The following is a 13,689-nucleotide window of genomic DNA, read 5'->3' as shown; positions in this document are numbered from 1 at the left end:
AAGAGCTGCAGTTCGATTTGTCAAGAGCATGTACCTCGGTTGCGGTTTGGTCCCCCATACTAGTTGGGGTTGTACGTGTGTGTATGCAGCCAATTGATGTCTCTCACTTCAGTGTTTCTCTCTCTCCCTCCCTCTGTCCCTCCTTCTCCTTCCCACTCTATTTGAAGATGAATGGAAAAATATCCTCCAGTGAGGATTTATTTATTTTTTAATCCTTACCTGAGGATATTTTTTTCTATTTATTATTAGATAGGGGGAGGGGATGGGGGAGGGAGAAGGGGAGAGGGAAAAGGGGAGGGAAACATCAATGTGAGAGAGACACATCGACTGGTTGCCTCCTGCATGACCGGACCAGGGCCAGGAACGAACCGCAACCAAGGTATATGCCCTTGATCAGAACAAACCCACAACTCATCGGTCCATGGGCTGATGCAGTTAGATGCTCTAACTGCTAAGCCAAATCCACCAGGGCCTCAGGTGAGGATTTAAAAGAAAATGTAAACTGGTCAAAACCTCCACAGTGGTTTCAGTGTTCAGCAACCAAAATGATCACTCCTTGCTCTGTCTTCATAGCACTCAATGCTTTTTCCATTTATTTGGAATGCCATATTATTCTTATATTGTTAACTTGGTTAAGGTATTAGATATCCCAAATTCTCTTTAGAAAAAGCAGAGTAAATATATTTTTAGGACATTCATTATTTAACTTATTATGGACTTCTTCCCCAGAGATTCTGATTTAGGAGCCATTATTTCAAAGCTCCATGGGTAAGTTTTTTGTTTTGTTTTGTTTTGTTAATTGAGTTTAGAGAGAGAAGTATTGATATGATATGCGCCCCGAATGGGATCAAACCCACAACTTAGGTATGTGCCCTGACCAGGAATTGAATTCACAACATTTTTGGTATATGGGAAGACACTCCAACCAATTGAGCCAGGTGGCCAGGGCTCCACAGGTAGTTTTATAAGCCATATTTAGATAAGCCATATTTGAGGAGGAGAGGAAGGGTGAATTTAGACAAGAAATGATATTATTATATGAGGATCCATGATTCAAATATTATATACTTGATTCATTCAATCAATAACAAATATGAAGCAACAACTGTGCTCCAGGTATTGTAACAAATGCTGGGAACGTAGTCACAAACATGACAAACAAAATTCCTGCTCACCTCAGAATTTGTATGATGGTTAATTTTATGTGTCAAATTGGAGGGTGTTTTGTTTTATAAATAGTTACAGAAATAATACCACATATTTAGATTCAGAATAGGAATATTAGTGTTATTTCTAAAGCTTTTTTTATGACCTTCCCCATTTTATATTTTCAAATACATTTGTAAAACAATGAATTTGAGATCAAAGGGTAAAAGAGCTATTCACTACATGTGTGATTTCCCTCAAGAAGTGACTGTTGAGCTACTGTCCAGTTTCCCAACAAAGCAAACTTGCTATTTCCTCTCAAAGATTCCTTCTCATTATAAAACATGTATTTTGTTAATTTCACAACCAGTTATAGTTCTGTCTCTTCAGTGTTTATCCTTTGCCTTAATAAACACTGAAATTGTGTTAAGTAATGTTTGTTTTATTCCTTTCCTCATATTCTTATCGTCATAAATGACTACAATTATCTTCATATATACTTCATGAAAAATACATTTCATTGAGCAACCTATATGAGCAAGGTTCTTTGTAATACAACTATTTCTTGTCCAGACTTCTCAGATTGTTTATAGAAGTACAGTAGTCCCTCTTATCCACTGTTCCACCTTCCTCAGTTTGTTACTCACAGCAACTGTGGTCCGAATATCTTAATGGAAAAATAAATAAATAAACAATTCATGAGTTTTAAGTTGTGCGCCATTCTGAGTACTGTGATGAAATCTCATGCCACTACGTCCTGCCCAGGACATGAATCATCCCTTTGTCCAGTGTCTCCATGTCTCCATGCTGTAGACACTCCCCAATCTTTAGTCACTTAATAGCTATCTTGCCTATCAGATCGACTATTGTGGCCTCGAAGTGCTTGTGTTCAAGTAACCCTTACAGTAGCCTAACGCTACATCAACTATGCCTACATTATTCACTCACTTCATCTCATCACGTAGGCATTGTATCATCTCACATCATTACAGAAAGATATTTTGAAAGAGCATATTCACATATGCTTTTATTACAGTATATTACTATAATTGCTCTTTTATTTTTTTATGTTATTATTTTTAATCCTCACCCAAGGATATTTTTCTATTTATCTTCAGATAGAGTGGGAGGGAGGGGGAGAGAGAGAAACATCGATGTAACAGAGACACATCAAATGGTTTCCTCCCACATGACCCTGACCAGGGCCAGGGATGAACCGCAACCGAGGTACGTACCCTTGACCAGAATCGAACCCGAGATTCATTGGTCTGTGGCCGACACTCTAACTGCTGATCCAAACTGGCCAGAGCTATAATTGTTCTCTTTTAGTAATAGTTATTAATCTCTTTCTGTGCCTAATTTATAAATTAAACTTTCCACAGGTATGCATGTACAGGAAAAAACAGCACATTTAGGGTTCGGTACTGTCTGCAATTTCAGGCATCCACTGGCAGGTCTTGGAACTTATTCCCTACAGATAAGGAGGGACTATATTGTACTGTTACCAACTTCCAACATAATAGCTTTTCACCTGTAACTTCAAATAGCACAAAGTTGTAATATATATTAGTAACTTATGGGTCATGAATGTATTTCCTACAAATTATAGAAAAAATGCAGAGGAAGAGAAAGGCTGCATTTTAAAAAATGATATTCAACAAAATCACTCCTACAAAAAATATCATTTAAAAAGAATCTTGGCACATATAAGAATCAATGAATGCATAAATAAGTGGAACAACACATCGATGTTTCTTCCTTTCTCTATCTAAAATCAATCAATCAAATCTTGGATCTTGTTTTCACCATAGTACACCATCTATGATGGTTTCTCTGCAGTAATGGTTAAGAGAACAGGCTTCAGAGTTAGGCCTTCAGGATTTGAACTGCTGCTCTGTCATTCACCAGCTGGGTAATCTTATGCAAGTTATTTACCCTCTTTGAGCCAGTCTCATCTATAAAATGGAGATAATAGGGAGACGGTGTGCTGGGAGGTGGTAAAAAGAATAATAAAAAAGCCCTGGCCGGTTTGGCTCAGCGGTTAGAGCGTCCGCCTGCGGTCCGGAGAGACCCGGGTTCGGTTCCCGCTAAGGGCATGTACCTCGGTTGCAGTTTGTCCCCGGCCCTGGTTGGTCGTGCGGGTAGCAGCCACTCGATGTGTCCCTTTCACATCGATGTTTCCCTCTCTCTCTCTTCCTCTCTCTCCCTCCCACACTGTCTGTACAAAAAATGGAAAAATGTCCTCAGATGAGGATTAAAAAAAATAAAAATAAAAAAAAGTAATAAAATGGAGATAATAATATGTATTTCTTGGGTTGAAGAAAGGATACGTGTAAAGCTCTTAGAACCGCGCCTCACAAAGTACATAAGCACAGTGCTTAGCTCAAACATATTATTTGTTTATTATTTTCTTTGTTTTTAATTTTTTTTCCTTTATTGATTTTTCTTTTTTTAGAGAGAAAGGGAGAGGGAGAGAGAGATAGAAACATCGATGAGAGAGAACATGGATCAGCTGTCTCCTGCATGCCCCCCACTGGGGATATGGCCTACAACCTGGGCATGTGCCCCGACTAGGATTCAAACTGGCGACCTCTTGGTGCATGGGTTGACGCTCAACCACTGAGCTACACTAGCCAGGCTATTTGTTTATTATTTTGACAAATATTTCACAGTATATTTGTGGAAATCACCTACATTTGTTTAGTGTTAAAATTTTTTTAATGATTAAATTATTAAAAGGTGAAATAATTGAGGATCTGCTGTGTGATCCTCACAAATCATGCTAATTTATCATGATGTCATAAGATAGCCACATTTGGTTAGTCTCTTCCCAACCCCCCTTTGCTATGATATTCATCAGTCTGTTCCATACTTCCATGTAGAACTTATATGCATATATGCATAACCCATGGACACAGACAATAATGCGGTGAAGGTGGGTGGGTAGGTGGGAGCGGGGGTGGAGGGGGTCAGTGGGGGAAAAAAGGAAAACATCTGTAATACATTCAACAATAAAGATAAATTTTAAAAAGGGGAAAAGACTGCTACATTTGAACAATAACTCAGTTGATTTTCTTTAATGTTTTTATTTTTTAAATATGTTCTTATTGATTATTTATTTATTTATTTATTTATTTATTTTTAGAGTGAGAGGAAGGGAGAGATAGACACATCCGTTGGCTGCCTCCCCCAAGCCTTCTACTGGAGATCAAGCCCACAACCCAAGCCCACAACTGGGAACAGAACCAGGACCTCTCAGTCCATGGGACAAGGATCAATGCACTGAGCCACACTGGCCTGGCAACTCAGTTGATTTTTATTCTCAGCATTTAATATCATCCCCGAACGATCTTTTATTAACTGCATTAACTAGAATTTTACTTTAGCTGACATTTCTTGGCTTAAAGAGAAAATTTAGATACAGTCAGAAGTTTTCAAGTGCTTGGGGCTACCTGTTCTCCTTCCCACCTGTCAGAAGCAAAAAGGAAAAATACATGAAAATAAAATGATTTAGCTCCAAATAATACCTCATGAACCTTTGGTTTCAATATGTTGCATGGGGATTATGTAATTAGGTGATAAAAAGTTCCTTTCTCCTTTGAAACTAGCAGAGTCCTAGACTTTTACTTCCTTTCATCTTCTGTATGTTTGCTTAATGGAGTCATTTTTTTTTCCCCTTCCATATTTCCCAATTCAAGATTTGTCATCTTTGCCCTGGCCAGTTTGGCTCAGCAGTTGGAGTGTCGGCCGGTGGACCTATGAGTCTTGGGTTCAATTCGGTTCAAGGGCACATACCTTGGTTGCAGTTCCTCCCCAGCCCTGGTTGGGGTCATGTGGTTGGCAATCAGTCCATATGGCTCTATCACATCAATGTCTCTCTCTCTTTCTCTCCCCCTCCCTCCCATTCTATCTAATAATAAGTAGAAAAATATCCTTGGGTGCCCTGGCTGGTTTGGCTCAGTGGTTAGAGCATTGGCCTGTGGTCCAGAGAGACCCGGGTTTGGTTCCCGCTGAGGGCACGTACCTCAGTTGTAGTTTGTCCCGGCCCTGGTTGGGTCACGTGGGTGGCAGCCACTCGATGTGTCCCTTTCACATCGATGTTTCCCTCTCTCTCTCTTCCTCTCTCTCTCTCCCACTCTATCTAAACAAAAAATGGAAAAATGTCCTCGGGTGAGGAATAAGAAAAAAAAAAAGATTTGTCATCTTTGACTCTTGAACCCTCCCCCGATCTTGTCAAAGGTGGGTCTGTTCCTTCCCTGTTATCAATACTACTACCTATTACTTTTGCCTTCTATACTGCCAGTTTCACCGTCTACTGTTCATTTCATATATTTCCAGGTAAACACACTTCTGAAAAATCTCCAGTAACTTTTTTTTTTTTTATCCTCACCCGTGGACACTCTTTTCCATTTTTTGTTCAGATAGAGTGGGAGGGAGAGAGAGGAAAAGAGAGAGAGAAACATCGACGGGGACAAACTGCAACCAAGGTACGTGCCCTTAGCGGGAACCGAACCCGAGTTTCTCTGGACTGCAGACCGACGCTCTAACTGCTGAGCCAAACCGGCCAGGGCTCCATTGACTATTGCCTATGGAGTAATGTCTAAACACCTGTGCCTGGTTACAACCAAGGTCTTCCAGGACTTCACCCATCTCCCATGACTCCTTTCAAGCTGCCTATCTACACTGCTCTGCTTACCATTTCCAGTTTCTGCTTGGTCATTTCCTCCATTCTAAATTTTTCTCTTTGACAAGCTTATTTCCTTATCAGCTCCAGGTTTCACGGATGACGAAATCGACACTCAGAGAGGTTAAGTAACCATGACCTTGCTTGTGGTATGATATGAATCCAAGTTTCTCTGACTCAGACTCTTTCTGTTGTTGTTAATCCTCACCGGAGGATATTTTTTCATTGATTTTTAGACAGAGTGGGAGAGAGAAACATCGATGTGAGAGAGACACATCAACTGGTTACCTCCTGCAAGACCCCGACTGCGGCCAAGGATCGAATCTGGAACCCAAGAACATGCCTTGACTGGGAATTGAACCCGAGACAGTCTGGTCCACAGGCTAATCCTCTAACCACTGAGCCAAACCAGCCAGGGCTGGTCACTTAACTCCTAAATACTTCAGTTGTATCTCAAGAACAATGATACAGTGACCAAACTCAGGAAATTTCATATTGATGTAGTACCATTATACAGGCCATATTCAAATTTTGCCAATTGTGCCAAATCGGAAACTCATCCAGGATCAAGTGTTACTTTTAGTTCTCATATTTTTTCAATCTTTTTTTTAAAAAATGTTTTATTGCTTTTAGAGAGAGAAACATCCACAGGGATCGACCTGGGCATGTGCCCTGACAGGGAATGGACCTTGGGGTGCATGGAAAGATGTTCAACCAACTGAACCACACAGGTCAGGGTTATACAGGCTTTACAACTTTGAATTTTATAACTTGTGATAAGGCTGTCTCTTCACCTTTCAGGAGCTGAGAGGGCACCTATGATGGAGATTTATTTCGTACTTTTAGGGGGACAGAGGATTCAGAGAGCTCTTCCTGCTCTTGCTGCTTCTCAGGTGATCTTAGTTCGAAATAATCAATATACCACAGTGGATTACCTTGGGGCAGACTACCCTGGGTCCCGAAGATCACAAAACTCGTTATTCCGATGTTTCCCGAGCTAAATATGTTTAGGATTCACCTGAAAGCTGTAGACTGTTGTTTCACGTGTAGAGTGCTGGCCCTCAGAGGCTTCCATTCAGTGGATCTGAGTTCGGGCGCAGGAATAAGCACTCCGGATGGCCTGCGGATCAAACTCTGAGCAACAGCAGCCTCCAAAATAATGGAGGGAACTCTCCGGAGGCTGATGAAATAAAAGAGGGCGCTCAGCCTTCCTCGCCCCACGGGCCCCAGGGGCTGCGGTGAACACCGAAGCAGCGATCACTTCCCCCAACCCGGTCCCCCAAGCTCCTCACTTTGGGGCGGGCTGGTGGCTGGCACGCCGGTGAACGGGGCGGGAGTGGGGGCGGGAGTGGGCGGGGGTGGGGCCGGCCCCTCTGCGCCCGCCTATCGCAGTCTCGCGGAGCCGCGGCCGGGGAGACCCATGCCCCGCCCAGCCCCCCCCACCCCCGGCGCCCAGGTCAGGTGCTTAGTCACCCCGAGGCCACCCTTGCCTGGGGCCCGCGCCCCCCCCTTCCCGGGGTCCGCCCCGGGGCCGCCCTCCGCGCACTTCCCGGTCCATGGCCCTGCTGCGGCGGGCCGCGAGCACGAGCGCGTGGCCGAGTTGGCGGCGGGTGGCGCGCGCCTTCTCCGGCTTCCCGCTGCCTCAGCCCTCGCCCGCCGGCGCCCTCGCGGTGGCCCGCGCCTTCTCCCGCGCAATGGCGAGCCGGCAGGAGCCGCAGCCGCAGGGCCCGCCGCCCGCCGCCCTGGCCTACGACTACCTGGTGATCGGCGGCGGCTCGGGCGGGCTGGCCAGCGCGCGCCGGGCGGCCGAGCTGGGCGCCAGGGTCGCCGTGGTGGAGAGCCACAAGCTGGGCGGCACTTGCGTGAGTACCGGGTGCCTCCTGGCGCTTCCGGCGCCTCCATCTCCGCTGCCGCGCCGGGACCCGCAGCCTCGTCCCCTTCGCTTGTCCAGGAACTGTCTGCACGCTGACCTGCTGCGACCCGTCGCTCCGGGCCCCGAGCGTGGGCCCCCGCGCTGCGCTCCCCGCTCCCGCTCCCCGCTCCCCGCTTCCCCACCCACTGCTGAGGTCCGGATCCCAGCAGGTTTAGATGAAGGACGTGTAAAGGGGAGTCCCTGCGACCCCCAAAGCTAAACCTGTGTCTGTTCCGGCCCAGGTGCAAAATCAGCGATGGCCAGAGGTGGTTCAGTCTAACGTAACTTGCCTGTATCCTCACTGCTCACGGTGGAAGAGGGTTGTTCCGCACTTGAGCTCATCCCCAGACCCATGAAACATAAAACTGCACCTGGAAAAACTGCAGCCAGCCAGTGTGTATTGGGGGGGGGGGGGGGGGCGGAGAGGAAGTCTATGTCCTCGAGCAACGAGGATCCTGGTACTCGCCCTTCAATGTCAAGGGCACTGTGATTTACAGCGGTGGTTTTCACCCCTGGCTGCACACTCAAATCACCTGAGGAGTTGAAAAATTCTGCCTGGGTTCCGCTCCCATGGCTTTTGATTTCATTGGTCTGAGCTGCAGCCTGGCCGTTAGGATTTTTAGAAGCTCCTTAGGTGATTCTGAATTTCAGCCAAGGTTAAGAACCACTGACTACAGGTTTCCTTGATGTAGGATTTACTAGTAAATGATTCTCAGACCTTTTGCTTGTTTTGTTTTGTTGAGGTAGGGGGGATTTTAAAACGACCTAAAAGAGGGTTGTGAATCCTGCGACTGAGAAACTTCATCATTTTTACAAAGCTTTTCCCCCAAGTTATTGGCACGGCCTTTTCTATCACAAGACTTGGGTGAGGTACTTCCTGTTAATATTAAAATATCTCCTAGGATCGGGGGTGTGTTCTCTAAATTCCTTTGGAATCTGATATTTAAGTTATACTAAAGTGGGAACTCCTTAAGGGCAGGGATGGGTTCATGTGTTTGTGCACCTCTTATCATGTTAACAAAATACCTTGCACAATAACCATATGTGAAATGAATGAAATTCGGTATTAACATCTATGAAAGGGCCAACTCCTTTGTCCAGCTCTCATTTTTCAAATTCAAAATGAAAGTGGGAATGAGAAAAGAAAAAAAAAAAATCTGTTAATTATCAGCTTGCACCTTGACACCTTACTCCAGAGAAACTGAATTAGGAGAAGTCTGTCACTGGAGAAAGCAGATTGAGGGGTGCCACTTAAAGACCCCCTGGACAACTTAACTGCTCATCTTTGTACCTAATTACTTTTCTCCTTCCTCATTTATGTCATAATAATCTTGTGGTGTTCCCCGTCATTGTCTGGTTTTACTGGTATTAACCAAGAAGGGGCTGATCTGTGTTTAAGTTCTTGTTAGTAATGTGATAAACCACTAAGAGATAAGCCACTTCTGAGAGTGAACAGTTAAGGACAGTCAGCATTTACTGCTTTCATACAGAGTGACTGGCCTTTCTTATCTCATTCTGCTGCAGCAACTTTTATTTTCCTTATAAGCATTGATGTTTTGGGGAAATCCTCTATTTCATAACATTCCATTTGGGCTCTTTTCAAACTGGCTTTTGTACAAGGAAGGGTGTTGGTATGTGTTGAATATGAGAGAAGATATAACCAATTGATAAGACATAAATTCAGATTGCAGTTATCTGGGCTGTCTCACTTGCAAAAAATAAACTTATTATGAGCAAGAATTTCCAAGTAGGTGAAGGGAAACGAGGCTTTCTGAAGCACATAATTTTATTTGTTCATGTCTTTATTTTTTTTGTATTCTGAGTGCAAAGTATTTGGATTGGGGCTGGCTGAGAGAAAAGGGTAGATACAAACCTTTATAAGATAAAGGTCTGTTCTATCAAGGAATTTACAGTGTAGTGGGGGAACAAAATATAGACAATCAACCTCGAAGTGAGGTGGTCTGTATTAATTGTTGCAGTAATAACAAATGACACTAGTTGAGAGAAGAGTTGTAATTAGTCATTTCTGCCTGGGCACCATGGGATGGTTACCTGAAGAAGATAGTATCTTTCTGAACTTGAACGAATGAGTACTTTTTTGTGAAGGTAGAGTTAGGGCAGTGGCTTAGAGGCAGTGTATGTTGTATAATAGAATTTGACTGGAGCAGAAGATATCTCTAAAAGAAGAGATGGGAAACCAATGGGTAGGCGGTTGTGGTAAAAATGAGGAGTTTCTTTCCCTGGCCAGTGTGGCTCAGTTGGTTGAGTGTCATCCCATGCACTAAGAGGTCACTGATTATATTCCCACTCAGGGCACATCCTGAGTTTCAGGCTCAATCCCCAAAAGGGGGCATGCAGGAGGCAGCTGAGCGATGTCTCTCTCTCTCTCTCTCTCTCTCTCTCTCTCTCTCTCTCGCCCCCGCTTCCCGTCCTCTCTAAAATCAATGAAATCATATTTAGAAAAAAATGTGGAGTTTCTGAAAGTGTCACTGGACTAGGCCTGGAGTTGGTCTGCCTAGGGCCAGCCAGTAGTGTGTGGGTTCTTGACTTTGTGCAGGAAAGATTTTTTTTTTTTTTTTCTGTCCTATTCTATTCTATTCTATTCTGTTCTGTTCTGTTCTGTCCTATCCTATCCTATTCTGTTTTATTTTGAGAGTATGCTTACTAAAACTGGGGACAGTGAAATAAGGAAGGACTTAGGAGAGAAAAGCAACAGGAGAGAGACTAGGTGGTGCTTTGCTTTGGCTGTCTAGAAATGTTATAGGGAAGAAGTGGGCCATACTGGGCATGGACTCAACTGAGGAGTAAAAGTCACAATGACAGAAGTGAGCCATGGTGGAGCTGTTGTTAGCTCAGTGAAAAGTTAGAGAAAAGGGGGCTTTAGAGACAGGTTCACAGGGTAAACCCAGGACAAGCTGCTCATTGCTCCCCTGGTTGCAAATCTCGTAGGGACCCTTACAGTTTAGGAGAGAAAAGTAAAGATGCATGTCTGAGAGGGAAGAAAAGACATGGGCATGCTTCAGGGAGAGCCCGAGCTGGAGTTTTATCTCCTGGATTCCTACCTGTTTTCTAAAGGCAGGAATTTTAGGAGAGGATCGTAATAGAATATTCATCTGCTTTATGCTGATGTACCACAATGAGATTTATTCCCCACATTATCCCTCCTTAGGTGTAATTGGCACAAACAGCACTAATTGAATTTCTGTTATCTGTTTCCCTGACTAGTGATTTAAGCTATTTACCCTCTTCTTGGGGAAGAGAAGTTTAAACCATTTACTCTTTTATTTTTTCCCTGACTCACTCTTTAATTTCAAAATGAACCTTTTATTTATTTATGTGTTAGTCCTCACCTGAGGATATTTTTTCATTAATTTTTAGAGTGGAAGGGATGAGGGGAGAGAGAAGGAATCATCCATGTGAGAGAGATACATCCATTAACCAATCTGCCACAAGACCCCAACCAGGGCTGGGAACCCAACCTGAAAGCCAGGTACATGCCTTTGACTGGAACAGAACTCGAGACCCTTCAGTCAGAGGACTGATGCTCTAACTGCTTGAGCCAAACCAGCGAGGGCCAAAGGGAGCCTTTTTAGAGACAATAGAAACCATTCCAGCTAATCGGGAAATCAAAGGAAAAGGTTAAGCACTTCAGTACTGCACCTACATATAAATGATACCCGAAGTGTGCATTTTGAGGCCTTCTTCAGTCAAGATCTGGATCCACTGCTCCTGAGGTCTTTGCCCTTTCTCTCTCTTTTTTTTTTTTATGGTCCCAGTGTAATTTAATGCTGTAATGAGTCACTTTCCCGGAACAGGTGGGTGAGACTTTGAGGATGGTGTGATAGAGTTCTGGAGGTTAGAAGTCCAAAATAGGTCTTGTCTAGCTAAAATCAAAGCTTATTCTTCCTGGATGTTCTAGGGAAGAGGCCATTTCTGAGCCTTTTCCAGCTTCTAGAGGCTTCCCACATTCTTTGGTTCCTAACCTTGTATTGCTCCTACCTCTGCTGCCATTTTCATGTCATCTTCCTTAAACTACTTACCCTTAAGTGTCCTTGGTTAGGGAAAATAGGATTTTGCAATTCACTAGGTGGCTGTAAATTGCTTGGCTGTTTAACTATCTGTCTCAGTTTTCCTGTTCCACCTTTTCTGGCTTTCTAGCCTGTCTCAGAAGCACTATGAACTGTGGAAGGGTTTTGAGTAGGAGAGTGACACAAAGGGAGTTTAGTGGTAGTCAAATAGAAGTTTCTTTATTGATTTTTTTTGTTGTTGTTGTTGTTGTTCAGGTAGAGTGGGAGGGAGAGAGAGGAACAGAGAGAGAGAGAGAAACATCGACGTGAAGGGACACATCAAGTGGCTGCCACCCGCACAACCGACCAGGGCCGGGGACAAACTGCAACCGAAGTACATGCCCTTAGCGGGAACCGAACCCGGGTCTCTCAGGACCGCAGGCCGACGCTCTAACCGCTGAACCAAACCGGCCAGGGCAGAAGTTTCTTTAATATCAACTCCCCAGCCAGTTTTTTCCTAAATAAAATACTTTTTTTTTTTTACCTGTAGTTTCTAAATTTTCCATGCAGTAGTTTTGTAACAAGTTTTGTTTTTGTTTTTAATGTATTTTTATTGACTTTAGAAAAAGAGAGGAAGGGAGAAAGAGAAACAATCCATTGACTGTTTTCTGCACATCCCCTTCTGGGGATTGAGCTGGAAACCCTGGCATGTGCCCTGACCAGGAATCAAACCTATGACCCCTTGGTGCAAGGACTACACAACCAACTGAGCCACACTGGCTTAGCCAGTGTGACAAGTTATAAAAAATACAAGTTATTATTTTTAGGAGCTTGTTTGTTTGTTTGTTTGTTTGTTTGTTTTAAGCCTTCCTTCATGAAAACTTAGATTCATGGAGTGAGAACTAGGAGGGATTTTGGAGATTCACTGATCCAGTCTGACTGTGGTTGTTTTGAAAATGGAAGTGCTGCCTGGCCGGTTTTGCTCAGCGGTTAGAGCATCAGCCCGCGGACCAGAGAGACCGGGTTCGGTTCCCGATAAGGGCACATACCTTGGTTGCAGTTCGTCCCAGGCCCTGGTTGGGTTGTGTGTGTGGCAACCAGTCGATGTGTCTCTCTCACATCGATGTTTCTCTGTCTCTCTTCCTCCTCCTGTCCCTCCTGCTCTATATGAAGGTAAATGCAAAAATGTCCTCGGGTGAGAATTAAAAAAAAAAGTGAATCTGATGAATCCTTTATAGTTGAGGGACTCATATGACAATGAGTCATTCGTTGCATAGTTTCCTAATTTCATGCTTCTGAAGTAAACATCTTAGAGTGCTTTCCAAAGGTGTCTATGTGATGTGACTGCTTGCCTTGATTTTCTGGCTACTCCTCAGTCTTCCTTTGCCAGGAGACCTTTCTTCCCTTCTGTGATATGAAGTAGACGCTTCCAGCAGACCTGTAATTTCTTTTCTTTACTATGAGTTCAACTTTTTGTTTGTTGTTTTTTTGTTTGTTTGTTTCCACATTTAATATTGTGTTAGTTTCAGGTGTACAGCATAGTGGTTAGACAATCATATACTTCACAGAGTGTTCCCCGCCCCCATGTTTCTAGTAGGAGACCTTTATTTTCAAGATGAGTGACATGTTGTTGTACGTGAGAGTTCACTGTTCTTTGAGCTGTTAATAAGCTCAGACATGAGATGACTTTGCCCCATATTGTGTTCTATAGAGGAGGAAAAATATTTCCTATACCCTCTTAGGTTCAGTAACTGGAGCCTGCAAATTAAACTGATAGTAGATTAACAGGAAAAAAGGTTTATTTCATATGCACATGGGAGCATTACAGAAAATAAGTGGGGAAAAAAAACAAAAACAAGGAAGTAGGCCTTTGAGTTAATACTAATTTAACAAAGGGTAATACATTGTGGAGAAGAGATTAGATAAAGGAAAGGGGGTTG

The 13,689-nt window shown here is 43.6% G+C and overlaps 1 protein-coding gene across 1 annotated transcript in view; it reads left to right on the top strand.

Moving 5' to 3' along the window:
• Positions 1-7,312: 7,312 nt before the first annotated feature.
• The window catches only part of GSR (glutathione-disulfide reductase), a 49,407-nt gene continuing 43,030 nt past the window's right edge, over positions 7,313-13,689 (top strand). Inside the window, exon 1 of the mRNA XM_036249969.1 lies at positions 7,313-7,692. Within this exon, the coding sequence (XP_036105862.1) occupies positions 7,387-7,692 (306 nt within the window). The 5' untranslated portion in view covers positions 7,313-7,386. The remainder of the gene's footprint in view (positions 7,693-13,689) is intronic.

The sequence above is a fragment of the Molossus molossus genome, unplaced genomic scaffold, assembly GCF_014108415.1.
Source record: "Molossus molossus isolate mMolMol1 unplaced genomic scaffold, mMolMol1.p scaffold_m16_p_9, whole genome shotgun sequence".
Classification (NCBI taxonomy): domain Eukaryota; kingdom Metazoa; phylum Chordata; class Mammalia; order Chiroptera; family Molossidae; genus Molossus; species Molossus molossus.
The sequence above is the reverse complement of the archived record's forward strand: the minus strand, read 5'-3'. Positions and strand labels throughout refer to the sequence as shown.